General features: G+C 44.2%; 1 protein-coding gene and 2 pseudogenes across 1 annotated transcript; all 3 read right to left on the bottom strand.

Annotated features, from left to right (window-relative positions):
* Window positions 1-22018, bottom strand: part of LOC116069420 — a 27041-nt pseudogene extending 5023 nt beyond the window's left edge.
* On the bottom strand, window positions 1511-3347 carry LOC116067821 (annotated as a pseudogene).
* On the bottom strand, window positions 9605-25765 carry LOC116069419 (zinc finger protein 20-like). The gene is made up of 4 exons (XM_031340016.1): window positions 25656-25765; window positions 22008-22134; window positions 21752-21812; window positions 9605-13643 (listed from the first exon to the last, which is right to left on the bottom strand). The coding sequence occupies exons 1-4, from the start codon at window positions 25656-25658 to the stop codon at window positions 12416-12418; spliced, it is 1419 nt and encodes a 472-aa protein (XP_031195876.1). The 5' UTR covers window positions 25659-25765; the 3' UTR covers window positions 9605-12415.
* Between the last annotated feature and the right edge of the window lie 1610 nt (window positions 25766-27375).

Below are 27375 nucleotides of genomic sequence, written 5' to 3'. Positions count from 1 at the left end.
AAAGAAAAAAAAAAGAAAAAGAAAAGAAAAAGAAAAAGACCCCAACTGATGGCAAGGACCTGCAGCACATGTGTGAATTCACATGTAAGCACAAATCTAATCTCCGACAGAGGAAGTCCTAAAACTGGTTCTGAAAGGGACAATCACAGGCATAGTGTCTAAAAAGGCACTGGTGTGACCATGTTGCCAGTGAGTAGTAAACAAGTAAGTCTAGTATCAGCCATCTCACAGTGACACTCTAAAAGGGGAAATGTACACTGGGCATGAGAACTCAATAGGGCAGTCCCAACATTCTAGATGCTCTTAAGACATTGGCTGTGAGCTCACAGTCTGCATGGGACATAGAAGAATTCCCTCTGGAGGCCAGAGAGATGAATCAGCAGTTAGAGCACTGATTCCTCTTCCAAAGGACCTGGGTTTGATTCCCAGCGCCCACACTATAGCTTAAAAACACCTATACTCCAACTCCAGAGGATCCAATGCATTTTTCTATCCTCTGTGGGCACTGGGCACATAAGTAGCATGCATACATATGTGCAGGCAAAACAGACATATACACAAAATAAAACACTTCTCAAAATTCCCTGTATAAATGAAGAAAACACTCAGCTCTATGTGCCCGCTGGCCTTAATTTAATATTGTTGACTTTTCCTACAATATAGAAGTAGTTCTAAGTGTTCTGAAAAGTGAGGATATTCAACTCAAGGTATTATTTCAACTCAAAACATTTCCTAACTAGTTTATACCTTCCTTGTTTTCATGGAGATGGTTTTTACAAAAATATATTTAACTTTGTATCTCATTTTTCTTTGAAAGAATTGTCATATTCAGCTTTCTGTACTGATCACATTAGGCAATTCCCCAGTTGGTGGTCCTATCTGGGGAGGTTTAAGAGATGGGGGCCTTGCTGGAGGAAGTGCATCACTGGTGATGGTCATTAAGAGCTTAAAGCTTTGTGACACTATGTGTTCTCTCTCTCTGCTTCCTGTTTGCCGTGGTGATGCAAGCTCTCAGCTCCTGTCAGCTACTCCAGACTCATACCACTTGGGAAACATGAACCCAACAAACTCTTCCTTATCTGGATCATGTTGTTTTATCACAGCAAGAGAAGCATAACTAACACAAGAGCTAAAGAGCAATCCACTGTGCAGCATGAGAAATCGGATCCTGTCCTTGCTTTGTGTGCAGTGATCAGACTGCTTCATTTCACTTACATTCCTAGGTGAACCTTAGATGAAGCTTGGGAACACTTGACGACCGCCTTCGTACTGATGTGCTTCTGCAAGCCTCTTCTGCCATCTTCACCCTAAGCAGGAAAGGCTGCTCACCAATTGCATGCTTGATTCACAAAATACCTTCAACATTTCCACCAAATTATGTATACTCTAGGTTGGTGTTTATTTCCCACTTCTTTCCTTTAATCTCTATTGCTAGTTTCTTTTCTGAAGTAGTCTGTGCATGTCAGCTTTTTTGGTCTCTAAACAAAGTCTTTTTTTTTTGGGGGGTGGGCTAGGGTAACTGTGGCTTTTATTTCCTCTCAGGGAAAGAAGTAAAGGGTGGCTTTCCCAGGTACCCCCAACCTAAGGAAAGGTGGGTGTGCTCCAGAGGCTGGGGCTAGAATTGCTGGATCATTCTGAAAGACTCCTCTGTGTCCACTCGCTGGCACTTGATGCAGGGAAGGTGTGGGTGAGAGTCATTCCCCTGGAGTAGCAGCTTGGTATCAACAGAGGCACAAGGAGGTATGTGCTGGTGTTCACAACATGGAAGGCAGAACAGGTGCCCTGAGTGAGGAACGGGACTGGGTGGCCAATCCGCACCCAGTGTCTGCCTGGTACAAGGCCTGACTGCTGGGGCTCTCCTCCCAAGAGCCCCAGGGGCACAGAAGCATCACTGTGTGCTATGGCTGGTCCTTTAAATGTCCATCTCAAACTGTGACTCTTCACCGCCTGCCCGCTTATCTTCTGGGCTGCTGTGCAGGTGGCTCTGGGTAGCTTGCATGGGAGGCTCATCACTGGTAGGGCTAGTGACCCCAGGAATGGTTGGCAGGTCCTTTGTGGGTGTTTTGGCCACAGGTGAGTTCCGACACTCCATCAGGAATTTCCAGTCATAGATGATCCTGGTTCCTCCCGGGGTGGTGCTGAAGAGTGTGCCACCCCGGGTGGTGCTGTAGTCCCCAGGGCGGGCGGGAGCTGCAGGCTATCCCTGAGGGCTGGCGAGTCGGGATGGCCCTGCTGGGAGTCTGGCTGCAGCTGCTGCGCCCCCCCCCCCCCCCCCCCCCCCCCCCCCCCACATCCTAAACAAAGTCTTGATGCAAGTCTTCTCACTTCATGAGTATCAGGGCTCAGGTTTTTTTTTTTCTCCTCCTCACAGTGAGAATGGCCCCACTAAAGATTATGAATGGCTCCTTCATGGGGGAAAATTTGAAAAGGCCCAACTTCTAGGGCAAGAAGAATTGCAACTAGGACATATTGAACCTTCAGTTATTTCTTGGAACTCCTCTATTTTTGTAATTCATAAAAAGACAAAGAATAAAATTTGACTCTTGCATGACCACATAAATGTGACTAGGAAAACAATAGAGGCTCTCCAGCCAGGGCTCCCTGCTCTCACCACAATTCCTCAAAGACATTATTATACTATTATATGAAAAGACTAGTTTTTCTCTATTTCATTACATCCTGATGGTAAGGAACATTTTACATTCTCTCTTTCTACTTTAAACAATCAACAGCTAATGATATCAGTGGAATGTTTTACCATAGGGGATGTCAATATTATGTACACAAAGCACTTAAGCCAATGTAAATTTCCCAAGGTATATAATGAAGTAGGTCAGTGAAATACAAAAGAGTTTAACTCAAGGAAATGTGATCATTTATCTGCATTTAATTTAGAGCTATACTTCACATGAGTAAAGATATACATATTTTTCCCAAGCTCATATAGAATAATCAACAAGATAAGCAGCATTCTAAATCACAGCTATAAAAGGGTAGTTTACACCCTAAAGTATCTTATAAGAACCTGGTCAAATAAGAAACAGGAACAATCCCTAAACAACTAGAGACTGAATCACAAACAAGTGCAAGTCTAAGTGCAAGTCTCCATCACAGAGATGGAGAACTTTAGCCAACTGCACCTCTAAGAGGTGCAGGCCCTAGGGGCCAATGTCCTCCAGGGATGAAGAATTTCCACTAAGGCACTCCATATAGGCCTGCCCCTAAAAGACAATGGTCACTTTTAAAGGCAAGATCCCACAGCCTGCACCTATCAAGCCACTTATCCCCGCAGTTGTCTCTGGGACACAGAGTTAAGAGGCTGCCTGTGCTGTGAATTCATACCTCATATTGTATTAGAGTTTTATGTGTTTTGGGGGAGCTGGCAGGAAGTTACACATTGATGCAGTTCAACAGATACTTGACAAACAGTATGGAAGAGCCAAGTACAGTATATTAAGGGCAGCCAGGTCACGGCACAAGGGTGTCAAGTCATCATTGCCCTTTTAAAAGGCAGGTCCAGGTTCTAACCTCGCACCTCAAGTGTGTTTGAGGCTAGTTGAGTTAAATGATCCCTTGTCTCAAGAAAAGGGTATGAGCCCTGTGTAGTGGTGCATGACTTAATCCTAGCATCAGGAGGCAGAGACAGATGATCTCTGTGAGTTTGAGAGCAGCCTGGTCTACAGAGTTCCAGGCTAGCTAGATCTACTTAGTGTGAGACAGTGTCTCCAAAAGAAAACAGATGCAGAAACTTTGAGCAATCCAGCCCAGCCATGTCTCCCTGAAGCCCTGGTTTCAACAGCTTTATGCATAAGAAGTAAAGCGCTAATGAGGGTCCCTTTTGATCCCTGCTCTACAGCAAACAGCCTGGCTACACGGTGCATGGAGGCTTTGAGCTATGGCCTCACCCTGTATCTACTCTACACAACCTTAGGGACTCAGATCACCTATTCCTCACAGTGAACCTACATGTTACCTACAGCACTGATTCTACAAAGGAAACTCTGAAAGGAAGAAACTCCCTTTGTTTAATGGGAAGCACCTGAGGCTAAAATCAGAGCAGGTCTCACTTCATCCCCAGCTCTCTCATGAGAGCTCACTTATCAGTACCATCAACGTCTTTTACCTGAAGCCAGATCAGCATCTCTAATAAACATGGAGAAAAATTTTTTTCCTGTGTATATCAGGGTCCACATCAAGAAGAAAAGCAGATGGGCTAGAGAGACGGCTATGTGGTTAAGAGCACTTGCTTTGCTTCCAAAGCAGCAGGGTTGGCAGCTTGCAACTGTCTGTAACTCTGGTTTCAGAGAACCTGACACCCTCACACCAGTGCACTTAAGGTAAAAGAAAATAAAATGTTAAAAAAAGAAGAGAAGCAGAGAGGCCCAGTCCTTGTCTGGGTCCTGACAAAAACTTCAGTTTTAAATACAGGGCAAGAGGGGTGCATGGCCACATAGTCTCTGTCAAGAATCGGTACCGCCCACTATTGATCCATGGTCGTCTCAGCTCTATTTTCTCTAAGTGTGTTCTTATGAACATCTCTTGTCGGGTACTCCAGAGAAGATTGCTCAGACACAGGCCCAACAGAGGGCCAGGAGAATGAACAGAAATATGCAGCAGTATAGGGGTGGAGACAGAGGGAACCACTAGAAAGTCCAGGACACCAGTGATGTGAGAGGTTCCTAGGACCCAATGGGGGTGACATTGGCTGAAATGGCCAACAAAGGGGAGAGAGAACCTATAGAGACTATATCCAGTGGTGAGGCATGGCCCCCGCTTGAGGGATGGGGTGATCCACCCATCTCAAAAATATTAACTCAGAATTGTTCCTGTCTAAAGGAAATGCAGGGACAAAGAGTGGAACAGAGACTGAAGGAAAGGCTATTCAGACACTGCCCCACCTAGGTTCAATCCTATTTGCAGACAACAAACCCAGACACTATTGGTAATGCCAAATACTTGCTGACAGGAATCTGGTATAGCTGTTACCTGAGAGGCTCTGCCAGAGCCTGACCAATACAGATGCGGATGCTCACAGCCAACCATTGGGCTGAGCAAGGGGACTCCAATGGAGGAATTAGGGGAAGAACTGAAGGAGCTGAAGGGGATTGCAACCCCATTGGAAGGGGAACAATATCAACCAACCAGACCCTCTACAGCTCCCAGGGACTAAACCACCAACCAAAGAGTACACATGGTGGGACCCATGGCTCCAGCTAGCTGCACATGTTGCCTTATCTGGTATCAATGAGAGGGGAAGTTCTTGGTTCTGTGGAGGCTCAATGTCCCAGTGTAGGGGGATGCTAGGGCGGTGAGGTGGGAGTGAGTGGGTGGGGGAGCAGGAATGGAGTGGGGTGCTCATGGAGGGGAAACTGGGAAGGGGGACAACATTTGAAATGTAAATTAATAATAACAACAACAACAACAACAATAATAATATTAATAAAGTCTTTAGCAGCTGGACAGAGACTACACTGGTGTTTGGAATTCCAGTGTAGCTCTGAGTCATTTTTAGGGTGAAAAACTTTTTTTTTGTGTTTTTGATACAGGGTTTCTCTGTGTAGCTCTGGCTGTCCTGGAACTCACTTTGTAGATCAGGCTGGCCTCGAACTCAGAAATCCACCTGCCTCTGCTTCCCAAGTGCTAGGACTAAAGGCATGCGCCACCACTGCCTGGCTTAGGGTGAAATTTTAAGCACACACTCACACACATCCTGCATTGACAGTTCTCAAAAACAATTAGCCAGAAGTCAAACTACAGAAGTCAAAAACAAGATTAGCATATTTAGAGACTTTTCCAGCACTATAGACTTTGATGGATTAGGTATTTGTTTTTGTTTTGGTAACTGTCTACATGTTGAGTTTTACAGCCTGAATGGTAATCTATCATGGAGTCAGTTGTGCTAAGCTATCAGGTCTACTAAAGTCTAGGGGCCTGTTACAGCTAGAACTGTGTGAACCCTATAGTCCCAGCCACACTGCAACTTGCGAAGTGGATGGAGTCTCTGGCCACGAAGCTCCTATCTCAGAATAGCCCCAAAGCTGTCCCTACCTGGGTTCCAGAACATGGATCCATAATACCAGAGCCTGTGCAGCCTAGTACACAAGACAAAAAGAGGCAGAAGTGGGAGTTGGGTTAAGTTTCTCTCGACTCTGATGACCAGATGTTTGAGAAAGCAGCAGCTTGGCGCTATGGATCAGCAGTAGCCTCAGCAGCCTCCTGTCTCATCTCCAGCCAGTAGGTCTTCTGAAATGATGGTCAGTCATTCAGACTCTGGTTTCTTTGGCTTTTCAATATAGACTCCATCTCCTTGGCCTGTTGAGGAAGAGAACTACAAGTTGTTTGCAGATAGCTCTGTTGGTTGAATTTCCACCCAGAAATGGTCAGGGCACCATCCCATCCCCTTTCTGGGGAGCAACCCTGAAGGACGATAATGAAGGGAAATGTTCACAGTGGGTAGAAATTTAGCTTGTATATCCCATCCTACATTTTCACTAGGGCTACTGGCCGGTTGAATGACCATAGGCTGTTATGTGGCTGGTCAGTCACTGAGTCTGACCTGGATGAGTCTGCTGCTGACTACTGAGTGTTTTGGCTTGGTGGATAGGGAGATGGAAGGAGCCTGACTGGAAAACTGGTGAGAAGAGGTGATGGGCACTTCTGAATGTGCAAACGATGTGTTTCTGTATCCGACTCTCTCTTTTCAGTACTGTGATAAAAGACCTACAAGAAGCAACTTAAGGGAGAAGGGTTCATTTTGGCTCACACTTTAATGGCTATTACTCATCATCACATTAGGATACAATTGGTGACACTCTGTCTATAGCATGGAGCAGAGGGAGGACACAAATACAAGGTATAGACACCTAAACTCTGCCCTCAGTACCACTCACTGGTCACTCATCTGGGTTTTATCTCAATGTCTGCTCTCATATGAGGGCCAAGTGTTGGAACGTAGGAGCCTAAGAGAACGTTTTCCATTCAAATTACATTATACCCCTTGCCCCTATAAGGTCATGGTCATCTCATAAAGCCAAATCCCCCTATCCCCGATAGTCTGCGACAGGGATGGATTGTGTTACTTGTACTGGTTCAGGCCCAAGTCTTCAATCCAGCCTTCTAGGCCTGCCACTGAACCAGATTCCTTTATTTTGACAGGCTGCAGGCTAGCGCTGTGCCCCTTGCCTTCCCAGAAGCCCTGGCTGGGTGAACTCTATCCACCCAAGCACACTTTATGTCATATACGCTGGGGGATAACTGCTCATACCTAGGTCAAGCTCTATCTTTTTCATTTGTATTACTCTGTTACTTTTCTGAGCTGTTGCTCCGGCTTTAAAGTCTTCTTCATGCTCACTTGAACATTCTTGAGCGTCTTGCTTTTTCCCTAGGAACTGTATTGACAGCCTTGCCACATTAGCTTTGTAAGTCATACCCACAGACATTTTTTTTGATGCTTTTTTTTTTCAGATAAGTGCATTATTTAATGGTAAACATTATCGTAGTCCAGCAAGGAACTTGTTATCCCTGGAACCCTTTGAGTAATATGCAAATTTCTCCTGAAGTTTTGATCTGCAACAGTGTTTCAAACATAGACCACCACATCTCCACACCCCCACTTCCTCCTTCTGTGATCTGAAATAACCAACACTATTTTGGTGCTTAATGCCACATATATTCTGTGTCTTTAATAAGATTGGCCAGTGCTGATGCTAAGTAGCGTTTGCTGACAGGAGCCTAGTATAGCTGTCCCCTGAGAGGTTCTGCCAGAGTCTGACCAATACAGATGCAGATGCTTGCAGCCAATCATTAGACTGAGCATAGGGACTGAGCAATGGAGGAGTTAGGGGAAGAACAACAATATCAACCAGCCAGACCCCCCAGAGACTAAACCACCAACCAAAGAGTACGCATAGAGGGACTCATGGCTCCAGATGCATATATAACAGAGGATTGTCGTATATGGCATCAATGGGAGGGGAAGTCCTTGGTTCTGTGGAGGCTTGATGTCCCAGCTGGGGAAATGTTAGAGTGGTGAGGCGGGAGTGGGTGGGTGGGCGAGTACCCTGATAAAAGCCGAGGGGAGGTGGGATAGGGGATTTGCAGAGGGGAAACAAGGAAGGGGGATAACATTTGAAATGTAAATAAATAACCAATAAAAAATATATATATATAAAAAAAGATTGGCCTGCATTTCTACCTCATAAAGGTCTTATCTAACTCTGGGCTTCAGAAAAACACTAGAACCCATACCTTTCCTAAGGTTCCCACTGGATCAGTCTTTTAACTCTTTTATTATCACAGCTCCATTAGGTCCAGCAGACACTGGGTCTCTCAGGCTAAATCTCTAAGCTAAACTCCCATCTTTCCTCTACTGTCTACCAGTTCCTAATAGTCATTGGGACCTCAGCAGGTAATAACCAAGCGTCCTTAAAGACAATGTCTCCTGAAATTGGAGTTAACAGTTCCAAGAGCTGGCCCAACAAGGGCAGACTTCTCTCATATTTCCTCAAGTTGATAAGTGGTTACATTACTGTTTCCGCATCTCCCCAGCACACACATGGATCTCATCTATCCCCATAACCCAGTTTCATGAAACCATGCTGTGACGGGTCCCTTCACTGTTTAAGTCTTTACCAGTGGTTAAGAGCACTTGCTGTTCTTGTCCACAGTCCAGAGTTCAGTTCCTATGGCCCACATTGTGGTTTATAACCATCTTTAACTCCAGGTCCAGGGAAGCTGATATCCACTTCTGGCCTCCACAGGTACTAGGCATGCACGTAGTCCATACACATACAGGCAAGCAGAAACACTCATACGATAAAATAAAAACAATAAATGAAAGTCTTTAATAGTTCAAGGACTCGACAGAGCACTCCCTATCATGGGCTCTTATCAGGCCATTTTTAGGTGTCCCCAAGTGCATGGTGAATGGCCTTGCCCTTTCTCCTTAGCTGTAAACTTGTTCCTTCTTCCTTACTCCCATGCTCCCCATGGCGTCCACTTTTCTGGATCAGAGGAAGGACTCTTTAACCCAGATCTAATTTGTACACCTTTCTTTGCATCCTGCCAAATATAAGAGGAGGCAACTGGGGAAGAACGAGCTTTCATATCATACTCTATTATGGAAACATGTCAGGACAGGAGCTCAAGCCAGGCAGGAGCTTGGAGGCAGAAACTGATGCAGAGGCCATGGAGGGGTGCTGCTTACTGTCTTGCTCAGTCTGCTTTCTCATAGCATCCATGGATATCAGTTCAGCTGTGGAACCACCCACAATGGGCTGTGCCCTCTCCCACACCAATTACTTCATAAGAAAACGCCTATAGGCTTGCTTCATATTTTAGGGCATTTTTTTTTTTCAGTTTAGAGTTTCTCTTTCCATATGATTGTAGCTTGTGTCAAGTTGACATAAAACTAGCAAACTATGCAACTGATACTATTTCCTACTTAAGTTTATACCACATAAATAAGCTCAGGGACTGAAATATTCTTTATATTTTTCTTTCTTTTTTGAAGCTGATATCCACTTCTGGCCTCCACAGGTACTAGGCATGCACGTAGTCCATACACATACAGGCAAGCAGAAACACTCATACGATAAAATAAAAGCAATAAATGAAAGTCTTTAATAGTTCAAGGACTCGACAGAGCACTCCCTATCATGGGCTCTTATCAGGCCATTTTTAGAACTCACAACAGACCAGGTAGACCTGGAGCTCACAGAACTCTTTTTTCCAAGTGTTGGGATTAAGGCATGCATGACCATACCCCAGTGCAATACATTCTTTAATCCATGTTGAGGGGAAGCCCATACGCATAGGAAGACATGCCACTGAATACCAAGTATTCAGATGGCCACCCTGATACTACTCACAATGATACACTACTCAAGAGAGCTTTGGTTTTGGTTGCATATCCTATCATCCATCTCATGAAGCTCAAAACCACACTATAACAAGGAGCAAAACCATCCCATACCACATGGAGAAAGGTAGCTTTCATTTCTGTTGCTGTGATAAAACATCTTAGAAGAAACTCCGGGGGAGAAGAGTTCATTTGGCTTATCTCTTCTTGTAATGGTCCATCACTGAGGGAATTCAAGGCAGGAACTTGAAGGCAGGCAGTTCAAGTTTTGCTAAAGCACACATTACCACCTCTGGCCCAAGAACTCACTTCACAGCCAATGAAGAGCAGCAAGAACTCTGGAGGATGTTGCTTGCTGGCAAGAAGGCAGGCTAATGCTGAGCTGGCATTCAGGAATACCTGCTTAGGGAACGGTGCTGCTCACTGCAGACTGGGCCTTCCTACATCTCTCAACAATCAAGATAATCTCCCACTGACATGCCCACAGGTCAATCTGATTTAGGGAATTCCTCAGTTGAGATGCTATTCCTAGTTAACTCTTGAGTTGTAGCAAGAGTTAGCTTGTATAGCCAGTGTAGCAAGTGAATGCTATCTGGGATAATAGCTGTAACAAAATTTCCACCATGTAGGCACAACCTTCCACTTTTTTTTTTTAAATCTAAAAGCATCTTTCTCTTTAATATCTTACCAAAAATATTTATCTGTTACTGGCTATTTATAGTCTTATTTGATGACTTATTTGTATTTTTCTATTTGGTGGCACAGCCTTTAGTATTAGCACTTAGGAAGTAGAAGCAAGCAGATCTGTGAATTTGAGGCCAGCTTGGGCTAAGGAGGGAGACTCTGCCTCTAAGTAAGTAAGTAAGTAAGTAAATAAATAAATAAATAAATAGCAAACATGTTAACTTTAATAGAGTCCTGATGTAACAGCAACGACAGCAAGCCATACATAAAATGCAGGAAAAACAGACGAACGGTCTTGGAGACTTGTTTTTCCAATAAAACTAAACCAGCTTGAGATTTGAGTCTTTTTGTAACGAGCACTTGAAAATTGCTTTTCCTTTAGGCATTTACCTCTACCTGGTTATATCTGGTCCATAGGACCCCATCCAGATACTTGTACATGCTCAGAATTGTGCCAAAAGATCTACATTACTAACCATCAATTCTGTTTCTCTACAGCCCTTTCTGTACCAAAAACCATTTTATAAAGGACTCTGTAGAGAGCAGATGAATAGACTGTATGTATGTAATGGAAGGGGAGAGCTTACAGAGTGGGGCTGGCTAGTCCAATGACGGCTGTGCGTATGATGGACACAGCAGCTGTTCAGTCTATGAAACTGGATGCCCGAGCTGTCTCATTCTGGCAGTAAAGACCCGGACAATTCTGAGTTGCTGCTATTGTGTGCATGCTGGAAGGTCAGAGGATGCATCTGGAGGACAAAGCAGCAGCACACTCCAGTGACAGGCACACTCAGCAGTAAGAAGAGATCACTTTTAAACAGCATTGTTTTCTCTTTACATCCTAGCCAAAAAGCAAAAGGTGTCACCACATTAGGCCTGTTCTTCATTGTGGCCTTGATCGATGCCATGATGGGAAGTCATCTTGACCCATGAGGGACTGAGACACTAAATGGTGCTTATACTGATCAGTGAGGAATATAAATAAGCTCTCACATGTGTGGACACTGCCACAGGCCTCTTATAAGTATTTCCATGCATGAAGGTCCTACCCAACTTAGTGTTATGTATGAGTGCCAAAAGAAGAATGAGAGACAAGGATATGCATTAACCTCGATGCATAGAACCAGCCCAAGGAAAGCCAGGTGCGATCATATGTCTACCTAGCTTATAAATCCACTGAGGTTAGATTTTTTTTTTTAAAGTTTGTTATTAACAGCTAAACCGTTTAAGTAATGAAGGCATTCTGTATGGGAAGGGCACTCCAAGTGGTTGCTAAATAAAATCCCAGTGCCAGGGATGGGATACCTGCTTTAATTTGTTGGCCGAGGAGGCCTCTGAGGTACCACAAACCATAAAGGTTACTGCCACTGCTCCTGGTTTCATGCCAAAGCTGGATGGTAAGACCTTGGCGCCTAAGCGCTCACAGCCACTGGAGACGCTGCTAAGTGCGGGCTGTGGTAGAGCATCTCAATGCTCAGTCATAGCTGGCCGTAGACCGCCCCACCAAGCTTCAAGAACACTACAATGTGTAACAGCAAGATGGACTGCTGACAATTTCCTTTGAGGTAAGATGGGGAGGCTGGAGACTTGGGAAGTAATCAACTAACAGACTGCAGCAAACTAAGCCTTAAAGGATTTACAAGGCCTTTCTCCAAGGTTACAAAAGCAGTAAACGACTGCCGAGAGAAGAAACCTTCCCATCGGATGAGCTGCCTGCAAGCTTTGCAGAGATCTCCAGAGTGGTTGCTCCTGTGAGTGATCACTCAGGCTAGAGTAGCATTTTGAAGATGCACTTGTTTGTAAGCTGTTCATGGTCCTAGAAGAAGCAATCCTAATACAACCGATGGTTTGCCTAGCTAGACTTTGGTGGGATCATTTTCTCGGGCATGCAGACATTTGCCGGTGAGTTCTTTCATGTCTTTGAAGATGACTGTTGCGACTGAAGGCTTTGCCACACTGTTTACATCCATAGGGTTTTTCTCCAGTATGGGTTGTTTCATGCCTCTGAAGATGACCGTGACATATGAAGGCTTTCCCACATTCTTTACATACAAAGGGTCTATCTCCAGTATGAATTTTTTCATGTAACTGTAGATTACTGTAACATCCAAAAGCTTTGCCACATTCGGTACATACAAAAGGCCTGTCTCCAGTATGAATTTTTTCATGTAACTCAAGATTACTGAAACATTCAAAAGATCTGCCACACTGTTTGCATATAAAGGGTCTGTCTTCAGTGTGGGTTTGCTCGTGTCTCTGACGATGGCTGTTAAGTCTAAAAGCTCTGCCACACTGTTTACACACATAGGGTTTTTCCCCTGTATGAATTTTTTCATGTACTTGAAGATCGCTATGCCGTCTAAAGGCTTTACCACAGTGTTTACACGCATGACGTTTTTCTCCAGTATGGATTTTTTCATGTACCTGCAAGGCACCAGGAAATATAAATGCTTTCCCGCATCGTTTACATTCGTAGGGTTTTTCACCAGTGTGGATTCTTTCATGTAAGTGGAGATAACTGTGGTAGCGAAAGGCTTTCCCGCACTGTTTGCACTTGTACGGTTTTTTCTCAGTATGGATTCGTTCATGTCTTCGAAGTGAACTGTAAGAGCTCAGAGCTTTCCCACATTGGTTACACTCATAACATTTTCCTGCAGCATGAGTTCCTTCATGTGCACATAGTGAACTAATATCCACAGAAGTCTTTCTACATTCCTTGTAAGGAAAGGGATTGCTTCTACTATGAGTTTCCTGATGTATTTCCAGTGTACTTGGAAAGCCAAAGTACTTTAAGCATACTTCGCATTCACATGGCCCATTCACAATGTGAGTTCTCATGTACTGCTGGAAGGTTCTCAGAGAATCAGAGTTATACTGCTTGGTCACATACTTCTCCTGCTCGTGTGCATTACACTGAGAGTGAGGTATGGTAAGCCTAGAGGACAAATGGCTTGGGGAAGCCTTTCCCCATACACTGTGATCCCATGGGGTTAACCCAGTGGAACGTCTCATGCTCATACTGAGATTTGGGTTCCAAATCAAGCTTTCTCCATCTTGATCACCACCTTCATTCTCACACAAGGTCTGAAACATGTAACTTCTGTAAAGGAAACATAAATCACAACAAAAAAAGACAAGCAATTTAACAGCCATTTTACTATTGACTTTTTATTAGGTCTAGGTTATACAGAGTTCCAAAACTCAGACCAAGTTTATGCCTTTTGTCAGATCCAAGTGGTCATAAGCTAAATGGACTGATGTCCTGCATGCTGACTCTCATAGAGCTTGGATCAAAGAAGTGATATTCATTAGTTCAAGTCCCCAGAATATTCCCTCTGGGGAAAAAAAGAATATTCCCAAGTAAAATGCTCTCGTAACACTCATCAGCATGCCTACATTTTAGTACCTATTACTGTTGTTTTGGCAAAAGATATATATATATATATTTTGGTTTTTCGAGACAGGGTTTCTCTATATAGCCCTGGCTGTCCTGGTACTCACTCTGTAGACCAGGCTGGCCTCGAACTCAGAAATCCTCCTGCCTCTGCCTCCCAAGTGCTGGGACTAAAGGCGTGCGCCACCACCGCCCGGCAAAAGATATTCTAATGAAAAAATTCACACTGTGCCTATTTGTTTAGTTTGGTTCTTTGTAAAATCTCACGGCACATCAAATTCCTACAAAGACTTCTGACATGGTCACCATTGAAGAACAACAGAATTCTTCAAACCCTGTGAGCATGTCTATGGATGGAGGAAGCCCCGAGTGAGTGAAGTCCTGAGGAGATGTGTTTTGACATGGCATGACCTGTTGAGGACTCTAAGACTAACTGGCCCATGGTAAATTGGTAAAGCCATTACTCTCAACGTACACTTAAGAGGGATGGCAAAACTTTCTTTGGGAGTCTGAGGCCGAGTGTGTATGAACAAAACTGATCGATGTGTGTAAAGACTAGCAGTTGCAGCTTCCTCCTCCCAGATATTTACAGCCGGAGACTGTCCACCTACAGAGCTCTCTTACCGAGACTAGCTAACCCCTCCCTGTGCTATAACTAACAGGCCCCAAGGTTAGAGGTTGCAGCGGCAGTGTTGGTAGTAGCCGCTAGAGAACGCTACATGATCACTGCTTCATTGAACGTGTCTCTGTTCCTTCTTCATTCCCTTACCATCCCTAGCCAGGGTTCCTGAACCCAAGCTACAAGGAGTTGGCAGCCACGAACCACAAAGTGACAAGACCAAAGTGACAAGAGCAAGCTGAGAGGTAGAGCTGGTGTCAAACACGCCAAGCTCATGTGGGACATGATGAGGAAAGGTGGGGTTTTGTGTCCTAAGAGCATCTCTTCATGGAACTGCTCAAGGTTTCCATGGATAAGAAAGTGCTTGGGTTCATTATTAATAGGATGGGTAGACCCATCCATACCATGTAAGACAAAGCTGGAAAAACCGAGCAACATACTAGCAGCCAGGAGGAAAGCTGGAGCAATAAAAGCCTGTCCCCTCTCAATACATGTTTGTATGTTTAAAAAGACCCTTCAAGTCCTTCTGGCCTGCACCTTCCACTGGGGCAGATCATCAGCTTGTCTGCCCCTCTGAAGACCCCATAGTCTAACGGCCTCCCAGGAGACCTGCTGCACCCTAGGCAACAGGCAAGGAACACTCCCAAATAACCGCAGCAGCTGGGAACCCCCACGAGGAGTCCAGTGTATTTGGGACTCATCTCCTCTGCTCAAACTCCACCTCTCTTCCAGCCAGAGCCTCTGCTGTGGCAGATCATCTTGTCTGCACCTTTGAAGACCATACAGTTTGAAGGCCTCCCAGGAGATCTGCTGCATCCAGAGCAACAGACCCCACATTCTGAAGGCCTCTCAGGAGATTTGCTGCACCCAGGGCAACAGATCATTGGTGTGCATGCCCCTTCTGAAGACCCCATAGTTGGAAGGCCTCCCAGGAGATCTGCTGCAGCCAGGGCCACAGGTCTCCCAGGAGATCTGAAGCAATCCAGAGACCCAGGAGTCAGGCTCTAGACAGAGACACCCAGGCCAGTTAACACCGGAGATAACCAGATGATGAGAGGCAAGCGTTAAGACCATAAGCAATGGAAGCCAATACACTTTGGCACCATCAGAACCTAGTTCTCCTACCACAGCAAGCCCTGGATACACCAACACACTTGAAAACCAGGATGCTGATCTAAAATCCTTTCTCATGAAGATAATAGAGTCCTTTAATAAGGATATAAATAAGTCACCAAAAGAAATACAAAGGAAAATAAGGTAGAAGCTCTTAAAGAGGAAACAAATAAATCTCTTAAAGAAATACAGAAAAACACAATCAAACAGGTGAAGGAACTGAACAAAGTGGTCCAAGACCTAAAAATAGAAGTATAAACAATAAAGAAATCACAAATGGAGGCAAACCTAGAGATGGAAAACCTAGGAAAGAGGTCACAAGCTACAGACGTAAGCATCTCTAACAGAATACAAGAGACAGAAGAATCTCAATCACAGGAGACACCTCAGAAGATACTGACACAATGGTCAAAGAAAACACAAAACATAAAAAACTCCTAGCCCAAAACATCCAGGAAGTCCAGGACACAATGAGAAGACCAAACCTAAGGATAACAGGAATAGAACAGCTCAAAGATTCCCAGCTCAAAGGACCTGAAAAAGTATTAAACAAAATCATAGAAGAAAAAAAAAATCATAGAAGAAAATATGCCCAACCTCAAGAAAGAGATGGCCATAAATGTACAAGAAGCTTATAGAACACCAAATGGATTAGACCAAAAAAGAAAATCCTCTCATCACACAATAATCAAAACACTAACTGCACAGAACAAAGAAAGAATATTAAAAGCAGTAAGGGAAAAAGACCAAGTAACATATAAAGGCAGACTTATCAGAATTAAACCAGATTTCTCAACAGAGACCTTAAAAGCCAGAAGAGCCTAGACAGAAGTCATGCAGACCCTAAAGGAACACAAATGCCAGCCCAGGTTACTATACCCTGCAAACCTCTCAAATAACACAGATGGAGAAACCAAATATTCCATAACAAAGCCAAATTTAAACAATATCTATCTACCAATCCAGCCCTACCGAGGATTCTAGAAGGAAAACTCCAACACAAGGAGGGTACTTACACCAAAGTAAAAACAAGAAATTAATCATCTCACAACAAAACCAAAAGGAGAGAATCACATGCACATACTGCCACCTACCATAACAAACATAACAGGAACTAACAATCATCTGTCTTTAGTGTCTTTCAATATCAAAGGACTCAATTTCACAATAAAAAGACAAGCTAACAGACTGGATACACAAGCAGGATTTGGCTACATACAAGAAACACACCTCAATGACAAAGCTAGACACTACCTCAGAATAAAAGGCTGGAAAAAAGTCTTTTGAGCAAACGGTCCCAAGAAACAAGTGGGAGTTGCTATTCTAATATCCAATAAATAGACTTTCAACCAAAAGTTTTCAAGCAAGATGGGGAGCCACACTTCATATTCATCAAAGGAAAAATCCACCGAGAAAGTCTTAATTCTGAACATCTATGCCCCAAATGCAAGGGCACCCACATTCATAAAAGAAACTTTACTAAAGCTCAAAACACACATTGAATCCTACACAATAATAGTGAGAGACTTCAACACCCCACTCTCACCAATAGATAGATCCCTGAAACAGAAACTAAACAGAGAAACAGTGAAACTAATAGAGGTTATAAACCAAATGGATTTAACAGATAAATACAGAACATTTCACCCTAAAACAAAAGAATATACATTCTTCTCAGCACCTTATGGAACTTTCTTCAAAACTGAACATATATTCAGACACAAAACAAGCCTCAACAGATAGAAGATTAACATAATCCCATGCACTCTATCAGATCACCAATGCACTAAGGCTAGACTTCAATAACAACAAAAACAACAGAAAACCCATATACCGATGAGAATTGAACAACTGTCTACTCAATGGTAACTTGGTCAGGGAAAAAATAAAGAAATTAAAGACTTCCTGGAATTCAATGAAAATGATGACACAGCATACCCAAACTTATGGGATACAATAAAAACAGTGCTAAGAGGAAAATTCATAGCACTAAGTGCCCTGGTAAAGAAACTGGAGAGCTCTTACACCAGCAACTTAACAGCACACCTGAAAGCTCTAGAACAAAAAGAAGCAAATACACCCAAGAGGAGTAGAAGGCAGGATATAGTCAAAATCAGGGCCCAAATCAACCAAATAGATAGAAGCAGAAAAAAATACAAAGGATCAACAAGACAAAAAGTTGGTTCTTTGAGAAAATCAACAAGATAGATAAACCCCTAGTCCAACTATCTAAAGGGCCTAGAGGCAGTATCCAAATTAACAAAATCAGAAATTAAAAGGGAGAGATAACAATAGAAACTGAGGAAACTCAAGCAAATCAGATCCTACTAAAAAAGCCTATACTCAATGAAACTGGAAAATCCAGATGAAATGGATGATTTTCTAGACAGATACTGTATTAGTCAGGGTTTCTATTCCTGCACAAACATCATGACCATGAACCAAGTTGGGGAGGAAAGGGTTTATTTGGCTTACTTCCACATGGCTGTTCTACCAGAGAACTTCTATAGCTAATAAACAACTTAAGCAAAATAGCTGGATATAAAATTAACTCAAATTAGTTAATTTGGAAAATTAACCTCTGGAAAAGCAGGCAGTGCTCTTAACCACTGAGCCATTTCTCCAGCCCTTCCTCTAAACAAATGATAAACTGGCTGAGAAAGAAAACACACTTCACAATAGTCACAAATAATATAAAATACCTTGGGGTTACTCTAACTAAACAAGTGAAAGATCTGTATGATAAGAACTTCAAGTATCTCAAGAAAGAAATGGAAGAAGACCTCAGAAAATGGAGAGATCTGCCATGCTCATGGATTGGTATGATTAACAGAGAAAAAATGGCTATCCTACCAAAAGCCATCTATAGATTTAACAATCCCCATCAAAATTCCAACACAATTCTTCAACGACATGGAAAGAGCAATACTCAATTTCATCTGGAAAAACAAAAAACCCATTATACCAAGAACAACTTTTAAAAAGATTTATTCACTAATTTTATGTAAATGCACTGGAGTTGTCTTCAGACACACCAGAAGAGGGCATCAGATCCCATTGAGCTACTATGTGGTTGATGAGAATTGACTCAGGACCTCTGGAAAAGTAGGCAGTGCTCTTAACCATTGAGCCATTTCTCCAGCCCACAAAAACAATTTTTTACAGTAAAAGATCAGCTAGGGGAATCACCATTCCTGACCTCAAGCTATACTACAGAGCAATAGTGATAAAAACAGCATGGTACTGGTACAGAGATAGACACATTGATCAACAGAATAGAATTGAAGACCCAGAAATAAAACCACACACTTATGGACACTTGATCTTTTACAAAGAAGCCAAAAATATACAATAGGAAAAAAAAAAGCATCTTCAATAAATGGTGCTGGTCTAACTGGCAAAATAGATCCACATTTGTCACCATGCACAAAGCTTAAGTCTAAGTGCATCAAGGACCTCAACATAAAACCATATACACTAAATCTAATAGAAGAAAAAGTGCTCCAACTCATTGGCACAGGTGGGAAATTTCCTAAGTAGGCTCTAAGATCAAGAATTGATAAATGGCCGGGTGGTGGTGGCACACGCCTTTGATCCCATCACTTGGGAGGCAGAAGCAGGCAGATTTCTGAGTTCGAGGCCAGCCTGGTCTACAGAGTGAGTTCCAGGACAGCCAGGGCTACACAGAGAAACCCTGTCTCGAAAAAACCAAAAAGAATTGATAAATGGAACCTCATGAAATGGAAGAGCTTCTGTAAGGCAAAATACACCATCAATAGGACAAAATGGCAACCTACAGATTGGGAAAACATCATCACTAACCCTATATCTGATAGAGGGCTAACATAAAAAATATATAAATAACTAAAGAATCTAACCTCCAAAAAAACAAACAACCCAATCAAAAAAATGGGGAATAGAGGTAAAACAGAGAATTTACAACAGGAATCTTGAATGGCTGAGAAGCACGTAAAGAAATGTCCAACATCCTTAGTCATCAGAGAAATGCAAATCAAAACAACCTTGAGATTCTACCTTACACCAATTAGAATGGTGTACTGGCTGGTTTTGTGTGTCAACTTGACACAGGCTGGAGTTATCACAGAGAAAGGAGCTTCAGTTGGGGAAGTGCCTCCATGTGGGGCATTTTCTCAATTAGTGATCAAGGGGGTAGGGCCCATTATGGGTGGTGCCATCCCTGGGCTGGTAGTCTTGGGTTCTACAAGAGAGCAGGCTGAGCCAGCCAGGGGAAGCAAGCCAGTAAGGGACATCACTCCATGGCCTCTGCATCAGCTCCTGCTTCCTGACCTGCTTGAGTTCCAGTCCTGACTTCCTTTGGTGATGAACAGCAATGTGGAAGTAAGCTGAATAAACCTTTTCCTCCCCAACTTGCTTCTTGCATGTTTGTGCAGTAAAAGAAACCCTGACTAAGACAGATGGCTAAGATCAAAACCTCAGGTGACAGCCCATATTGGTGAGGATGTGGAGAAAGAGGAACACTCCTCCACTGCTGGGATTGCAAGCTGGCACAACTACTCTGGAAATCAATCTGGAGGTTCTGCAGATAGTTGGAAATAGATCTACCTCAATACCCAGGAAATACCACTCTTAGGCATATACCCAAAATATGTCCCACCATGCCACAGGAGCATGTATCCCACTATGTTCATAGTGGTCTTATTTGTGATAGCCAGAAGCTGGAAATAACCCAGATGCCCCACAACAGAATAGTGGATACAGAAAATGTGGTTCATTTACACAATGGAATACTACTCAGCTATTTAGAATGAGGACATCATGAGTTTTGCAGGCAAATGGATTGAACTAGAAAATATCATCCTGAGTGAGGTAACTCAGACCCAAAATGACATTTATGGTGCGGACTCACTAATAAGTGGATATTAGCAAAAAAAAAAAAAGTACAGAATACCCAAGATAGAGAGTCCATAGAACTCAAAATGGTCAACAAGCTGAAGGGCCCAAGTGAGGATGCCTCAGTCCCACTTGAGAGAAAGTAGAAAGCAATCTCTGGAGGCAGAAGGAGGGAGGAACCTGGGTGGGAGAGAGGACAGGGAGGGGAAAGGGGGAACGTGATCAGGTATGGGAGGTGGGACAGGAGAGAAGCCCTGAGGGACACAGCAGAATGAATGGAAATATGCAACCTCAGTGGGTGAGAGGTAGGGGGACCCTCTAGATTGTACCAGAGACCTGGGATGTGAGAGACTCTTAGGACTCAAAGATCTTAGATGAAATGCCCAACAGAGGGGAGAGGGAACTTGAATAGTCCACCTCCAGTAGAAAGACAGAAAATCAAGTGGAGGGATGGGGTTGCCATCCCACAGTCAAAAACTCTGACCAAGAATTGTTCCTGTCTAAAAGAACTGCAGGGACAAAAATGGAGAAGAGCCTGAGGGAAAGGAGGTCCAGGGACTGGCCCAACTTGGGATCTATTTCAAGAGGAGGCTCCAAGGCCTGACACTATTTCTGATGCTATGGTGTGCTTCCAGACAGGAGCCTAGCATGGCTGTCCTCTGAGAGGCTCAACAAGCAGCTGACTGAGACAGATGCAGATAATTACACCTAACCAATGGACTGGAGTTGGGGATCCATGTGGCTGAATTAGGGACTGGCTGGAAAAAGTTGAAGAGGAGGGTGACCCCATAGGAAAACCAGTAGTCTCAACTAACCAGGACCCCTGAGATCTCTCAGACACCGAGCCAACAACCAGGCAGCATACATGAACTCCCCATGTCTTCGCCTCCCCCTCCCCCGCCCGCCCCAACACATATACAGTAGAGGACTGTCTGGTCTGACCTCATTGGGAGGAGACAAGCCTAACTCTCGAGAGACTTGAGGCCCCAGAGAGAGGCAAGGTCTGGTGGGATAGGGTGAGGGTGGGACAGGGACATCCTCTTGAAGATGGGGCTGAGTGGGGTGGTAGGGGGAGAGAAATGGGATGAGGAACTGTGGGAGGGTGGACCAGGAGGGGGGTAATGACTGGGCTGTAAAAAAAAAAAAAAGTAATTTTTAGAAAAATCCTTCAAAAAAAAGCCTGTTGATTCTCCCTCTGCATGTACATTACCTCAGGTTTCTCCCAGGATTTATATAATGGTCTTCCAAGCTCTGGTCTTCCCATTTGTGTCCTAAAAGGAGTCCCAAAACATTTAGGATAAATTAGAAATTCCTAAAAAATTAGTTTCTTGAGTTAGTTTATCTCAAAACCCTGTCTGACTTATTTAACACAATCTGCCTTTCAATAGCCCCAGTCCTGGAAGAGCATCCATACCAAGAGACACTTCTCCCTAATTTACAGAGTGAAGGTAGGACGATATCCTTACCTATCGCAGCGAGGCTCCTGCAGGTCTCCAGCATCACATCTCTGTACAGACTCTTCTGGGAAGAATCCAGCAAAGCCCACTCGTCCTGGGTGAAGTGCACAGCCACGTCCTCAAAGCTCACTGAGGCCTAAACATTGCACACACTTGATTGACAACAGGTTCGGCCCACTCTGTGGGATGCACACATGCCTTCCATCACACGGAAGTCGTCATGCAAGCACTGAGGGATGCGGAAGGAGCAGCACTGTAGCAGCACTCTCTCATGACTGGGCTCAGGACACAGGATGTGCTGCTGCTCTGCCCTGGTCTTCTGTCTACAGTGATTTCTACTTCTTGTCTCACAGTCCTCCTCTTGGGGTCCAGAACAGTGTTAACAGAGCTGACATCTCTCTGACCTCCTTGAGTACAACGCATACATACATACATAAATAAACAATAAATTAAGCACAAGCTTTACAATGGAACAATAAGCAAATATATGTGTGCATAATATATATGTGAAGATGACAACTATTGGTATAGAAATATTCACTTCCTTGATAATGATAAAACAGTGAAAAGTCAAGTATTTGACTTCTCACACTGACACATCAACAAAAATCAGGTAATGAACTTGACAAACAGAAGTTATGGATGAAAAGAGTCTAGGCTGTGCGTGGTGGCACACACCTTTAATCCTTGCATTAGGAAGGCAGGTGCGGGCAGGTCTCTGCAAATCTGAGACCAGCCTGGTCTACAGAGCTAATTCCAGGCCAGCCAGAGCTAGCTACACAGTGAGAGACTCTGTCTCAAACAAACACCTGAGTCTACCCAAACATGCCACTACTCCCTAGAATCAGAATTATAGGGGCTGGCAAGATGGCTCAGCGCATAAGAACACACTGACTGCTCTTCTGAAGGTCCTGAGTTCAAATCCCAGCAACCACATGGTGGCTCACAACCATCTGTAATGGGATCGGACGCCCTCTTCTGGTGTGTCTGAAGACAGCTACAGTGAATTATGCTGGAGCAAGCAGGCTGACAGAGATCCTGAAATCAATTCTCAGCAGCCACAAACATGATGGCTCATAGCCATCTGTACAGCTTCAGTGTACTCATACACATAAAATAAATAAAAAAAGAATTATAAGTTACTATAGATATCAGATGTGGTGGGAGACACTCAACTTCAGATATCAGGTGACTGAGGGAAATCTCTAGTTCAAGTTTAATTTACATCTTGAAAATAAAAACATTTTACTTGATTCCACAAAGGGAATGGTTCATTCATATATATATGTAATGTGTATGAGTACACAGTAGCTGTACAGACGGCCATGAGCTATCGTGTGTGGCTGCTGTTGATCTCAGTACCTCTGCTGGCCCCACTCGCTCCGGCATAATTTACTGCAGCTGTCTTCAGACACACCAGAAGAGGGCGTCCGATCCCATTACAGATGGTTGTGAGCCATCATGTGGTTGCTGGGATCCGAACTCAGGACCTTAGGAAGAGCAGTCAGTGCTCTTACCCACTGAGCCATCTTGCCAGCCCTGGGAATGGTTCTTTCTTTCTTTCTTCTTCTCTTTATTTTGGTCATTTGAGACAGGTTTCTCTGTGTTTCCCTGGTTGCTGTAGAACTAGCTCTGTAGAGTAGTTCAAGGCTGTCCTTGAACTCAGAGCTTTGCCTGACTCTGTCTCCAGAGTGCTGGGATTAATGGCATTCACCTGACTTAAGGGATGGTTCTTAACATTACCCCTTATGGCAAAATGATGAATCTTAGACTCCAAAATACTTTGAAATTGTGATTCTGCTTAAAGTAGTTTAAGATGAATCACACCAAAACAGGGCCTAGGACAGTTATAATAGCACTATGCCTAATATGGGACCAACCAAGATGAGGGAGTGCCCACAAGGAGCAGAGTATACAAACTCAATCACACCTCTATACATACATGATAAAATACTTGAAAATGTAGTTGGAAAAGCATCCACTTAAGTTCTCACCCAAGAAGTAAATGTATGAATCTAAATCCAACAGTAAATAAGAAAGCTGTAGTTTTAAAACTGCAGAGCTTGTTTTAAAAAAAATCAGATTTTTTTAAAAAACATTTCTTTCTGTGTGCATGTGTAGCTATGCATTGCCACGATGCATGTAGGAGGTGAAGGAACAAGGGTTCAGAGAAATCCTAAGATTCTGGATTCTCTCCTTCTACCAAGTGGCTTATAAGGATTAACCCCAGGTCTTAGGGCTTGGTAGCAAAAGCTGCCACTCACTGAAGGATTCTGATGAACCAAGAATCTCAGTATTTTGTTTCTTCTTTCTTTCTTTTGAGATAGGTTCTCACTATGTAATCCTGACTTGCCTGAACTCACTACATAGACCAGGCTGACCTAGAACTTACTGAGATCCACCTGCTTCCATCACCAGGATGCTGGGATGAAAGGCGACCCCAACAGCTCAGCAAGAATCTAAGTTTAAGTAAAAGGAAAACCATTCTCTTCTTCATGTTCACTTGATGGCAAGAGCATTTAAACACTCAGGATCACACCACCTAAGGAACTCCAGAGGCCAACCCTGTCAGACTGAAAACTGCTGCAGAAATTCACGGAACTGCACAGAAGTTAGAACACGGGAACAGCCCTGGGAAAGAGCAAAGCAGAGCTTCATGGTTCACAATTTCAAAACTAACTTAAAAGCAATGATCATCAAGGTAGGATAAGGCTGCAGATAGGCCTCAGGAGTATTAGAGCACTTACCCAGCACGCTATGCAAAGCTGTTGCATTTAACTCCCAGATTGGGAGGGAAAGGTTGTTTTTGTTTTTTTTTTTTGTTTTGTTATTTTATTTTACTTTATTTTAATAAAAAATAAACGATTCTAGGCTCTGTGATATGGCCCAGTTGGTTAGACAACATGAGTTCGATTCATTAACCGCGGAAGGAGAGCACTCATTCCATAAAGTCCTGTGACCTCACACCTGCCTCGATGTACACACACACACCGGGACACACACACACACACCGGGGCACACACACCCCACACCAGGAAACAACACACCGGGACACACCCACCCACCCACAAACCAGGACACACACACACCGGGACACACACACACACACACACACACACACACACACACAAAACACTTAAGGTTGATTTCAGCAGGCAAGAGAGCGAGAAAGTGGGCTGCAGCGCACCGCGGGGGTCCTCCACTCCTCCACTACACTCGCGAGTCCCGCTTCACGTTTCTCCTCCCTCGTCCTGGGGCAGCCCAGAGTGGCCCCTCTCCTCCGACAGCTGCGGGCTTACTCTGAAGTGTTGTAAGCTGTCACAGCCTGCACTCGGGAAAAACCTGCGTGGCCGAAGGAGCCCCGGGCAGACCAGCTCCGGCACGGAGCGACCCCGCCCACGCTGATGTTCTGGGCTTCCCAGCGTGCTGCCTTCATCTCCACGGGTCAGCGTAGCCCCCTCCGGCCAGCCGCAGTCGGTCCCGTTACCTGCCCGAGGCGCGCGGCTTCGCTTTTTAAATTCTAATCTTCGCAGGAAGCCGAACTTTCCGAAACGCCCGACCCACCCCTCCCCCAGTCGCAGGGAGGACCCACCACCCCGGCTCCCGCGGCTCAGCCGGCCGCTCCTCCCCTTCTGGGGACGTCGGCCCCACGCTCACCATGGCGCGGCTTCGAGCTCACCCGCGTTCCCATCAGCTCCGGGCCGCCGTGGCCACAGCGAAGCGGGACGCACCGGCTGCGCCTCCGCTTCCCAGAGGAATGCACAGCGGGATTGCGATGGAGCCCTCCTCCCACCGCTCCTTGGCGCTCCCGATTGGATGGCTTGTGTGGAGGCCCTGATTGGCCAGGGCCGGACCTCGCTCGGCTCGGGAGAGATTTGCATAAAAGCCAGACCTACCTGATTCTTGCCCGGTACTTTTAGTCTTCGGTGATCTCAAAGCTTAGTTCCTATTCGTTTTGGGTCGTTGGTGTCCACAGTGCATTTATCAACTAATGGGCCAGTGAAGTGATTTCTTACCTCAGACCTAGAATTGGTATTGGACCTTGGGTCGGATGTACTCCATGGACCTGGATTTTTATTCAGGCAAGCCACTTCAACAGTGGGCTGTCAAGTGGGGCTTGGTGGTGCAAGTCCCCTTAATCCCAGCACTCATTCTGGTGGCAGAGAAAGGCAGCAGCTCTCTGTGAGTTCTTGGCCAATCTGGTCTACATTGTAAAATCTGGGCCAGCCAAAGTTGCACAAACTCTGGTCATTGTTAGAAGCCAGAACACACAGGCTCCCCAGCAGCTCTCTCTCTGGGGCAGAGTTATTAAGACGCTATCTGTACTGTGAATTTACAACTCTTATAATTCAGCCCAGGATCTGGTCCTTTGTGCTCATTTTCACAGCTGAAAGTTAAAATAATAACAAATTCCAAGAGACAGGAGAAAAAAGAAGGAGTTTTAAATATTCAACTCTTCAGAGAGACGTGGAACCTTAGAGAGAAGGCAAAAAACGGCTGTCAATTTTGCCACAAGAGAATTTTTTTAAAACGTCCCCCTGGGGGAAAATTTTCTGTTCTCTGTCTTTCATAGGTCAATTCTCCGTCTTCTCAAATTTCTCATTTCACTGGCTTAGGATACAAAGCCTTATCTAAGGAATAACTCGGGATTTGAGGCTTCCTCTTTTCCTTACCATGGTTTAAGTTACATAGTAGACCACTGGTAGCTCTCCAACTCTCAGATATGGGCAGATACCAGTCACCCCTGGGAAGAGATGTGTCCAGCACCTACTGCTTATCTATAACTGCTGAACTCTAAATGCTCTTTATACTGAAAAAGACTTCAATAGTCTAATTCAGTGGTTCTTGACCTGTGTGTCTCAGCCCCTACAGACCATCAGAAAACACAGATATTTACATTATGATTCACAGTAGTAGCAAAATGATAGTTTATACAGTAGCCAAGAAAATAATTTTATGGTTGGAGGGTCACCACTTCATGAGGAACTGTTTAAAGAGTCATGGTTTTAGGAAGGGTGAGGACCACTGTCTCACATCATCACATTCACTAGCTCAGACTAAATCATGTGGTGGTGTAATTTTAATTTTTCAAAACTTATTTTTAATAATGGTTCTTAAATGCTTTAACCTCCCTTCTAGCCCACCACCCTCCAGAGGTAGTGGGAAAAAAAAGGAGGCAGGGGAAATGGACCTGTTTAGAAAGGATCTTTGGAGCAACTCCTGTCTGTGTTATCTGGAAATCTCCAGATCAGTTCACAGGTCATCGACAGCAGCAGCTCGATCCACCCGTAAACACTTCACAGATACACCAGCAGTCCAGTTTGTTAGAGTTGGGTTAGCAAACATGAATCAGCAGTGGTGGCACTACCTACCAGAG

This window comes from Mastomys coucha, unplaced genomic scaffold, assembly GCF_008632895.1.
Source record: "Mastomys coucha isolate ucsf_1 unplaced genomic scaffold, UCSF_Mcou_1 pScaffold22, whole genome shotgun sequence".
In the NCBI taxonomy this organism is placed as follows: domain Eukaryota; kingdom Metazoa; phylum Chordata; class Mammalia; order Rodentia; family Muridae; genus Mastomys; species Mastomys coucha.
The sequence above is the reverse complement of the archived record's forward strand: the minus strand, read 5'-3'. Positions and strand labels throughout refer to the sequence as shown.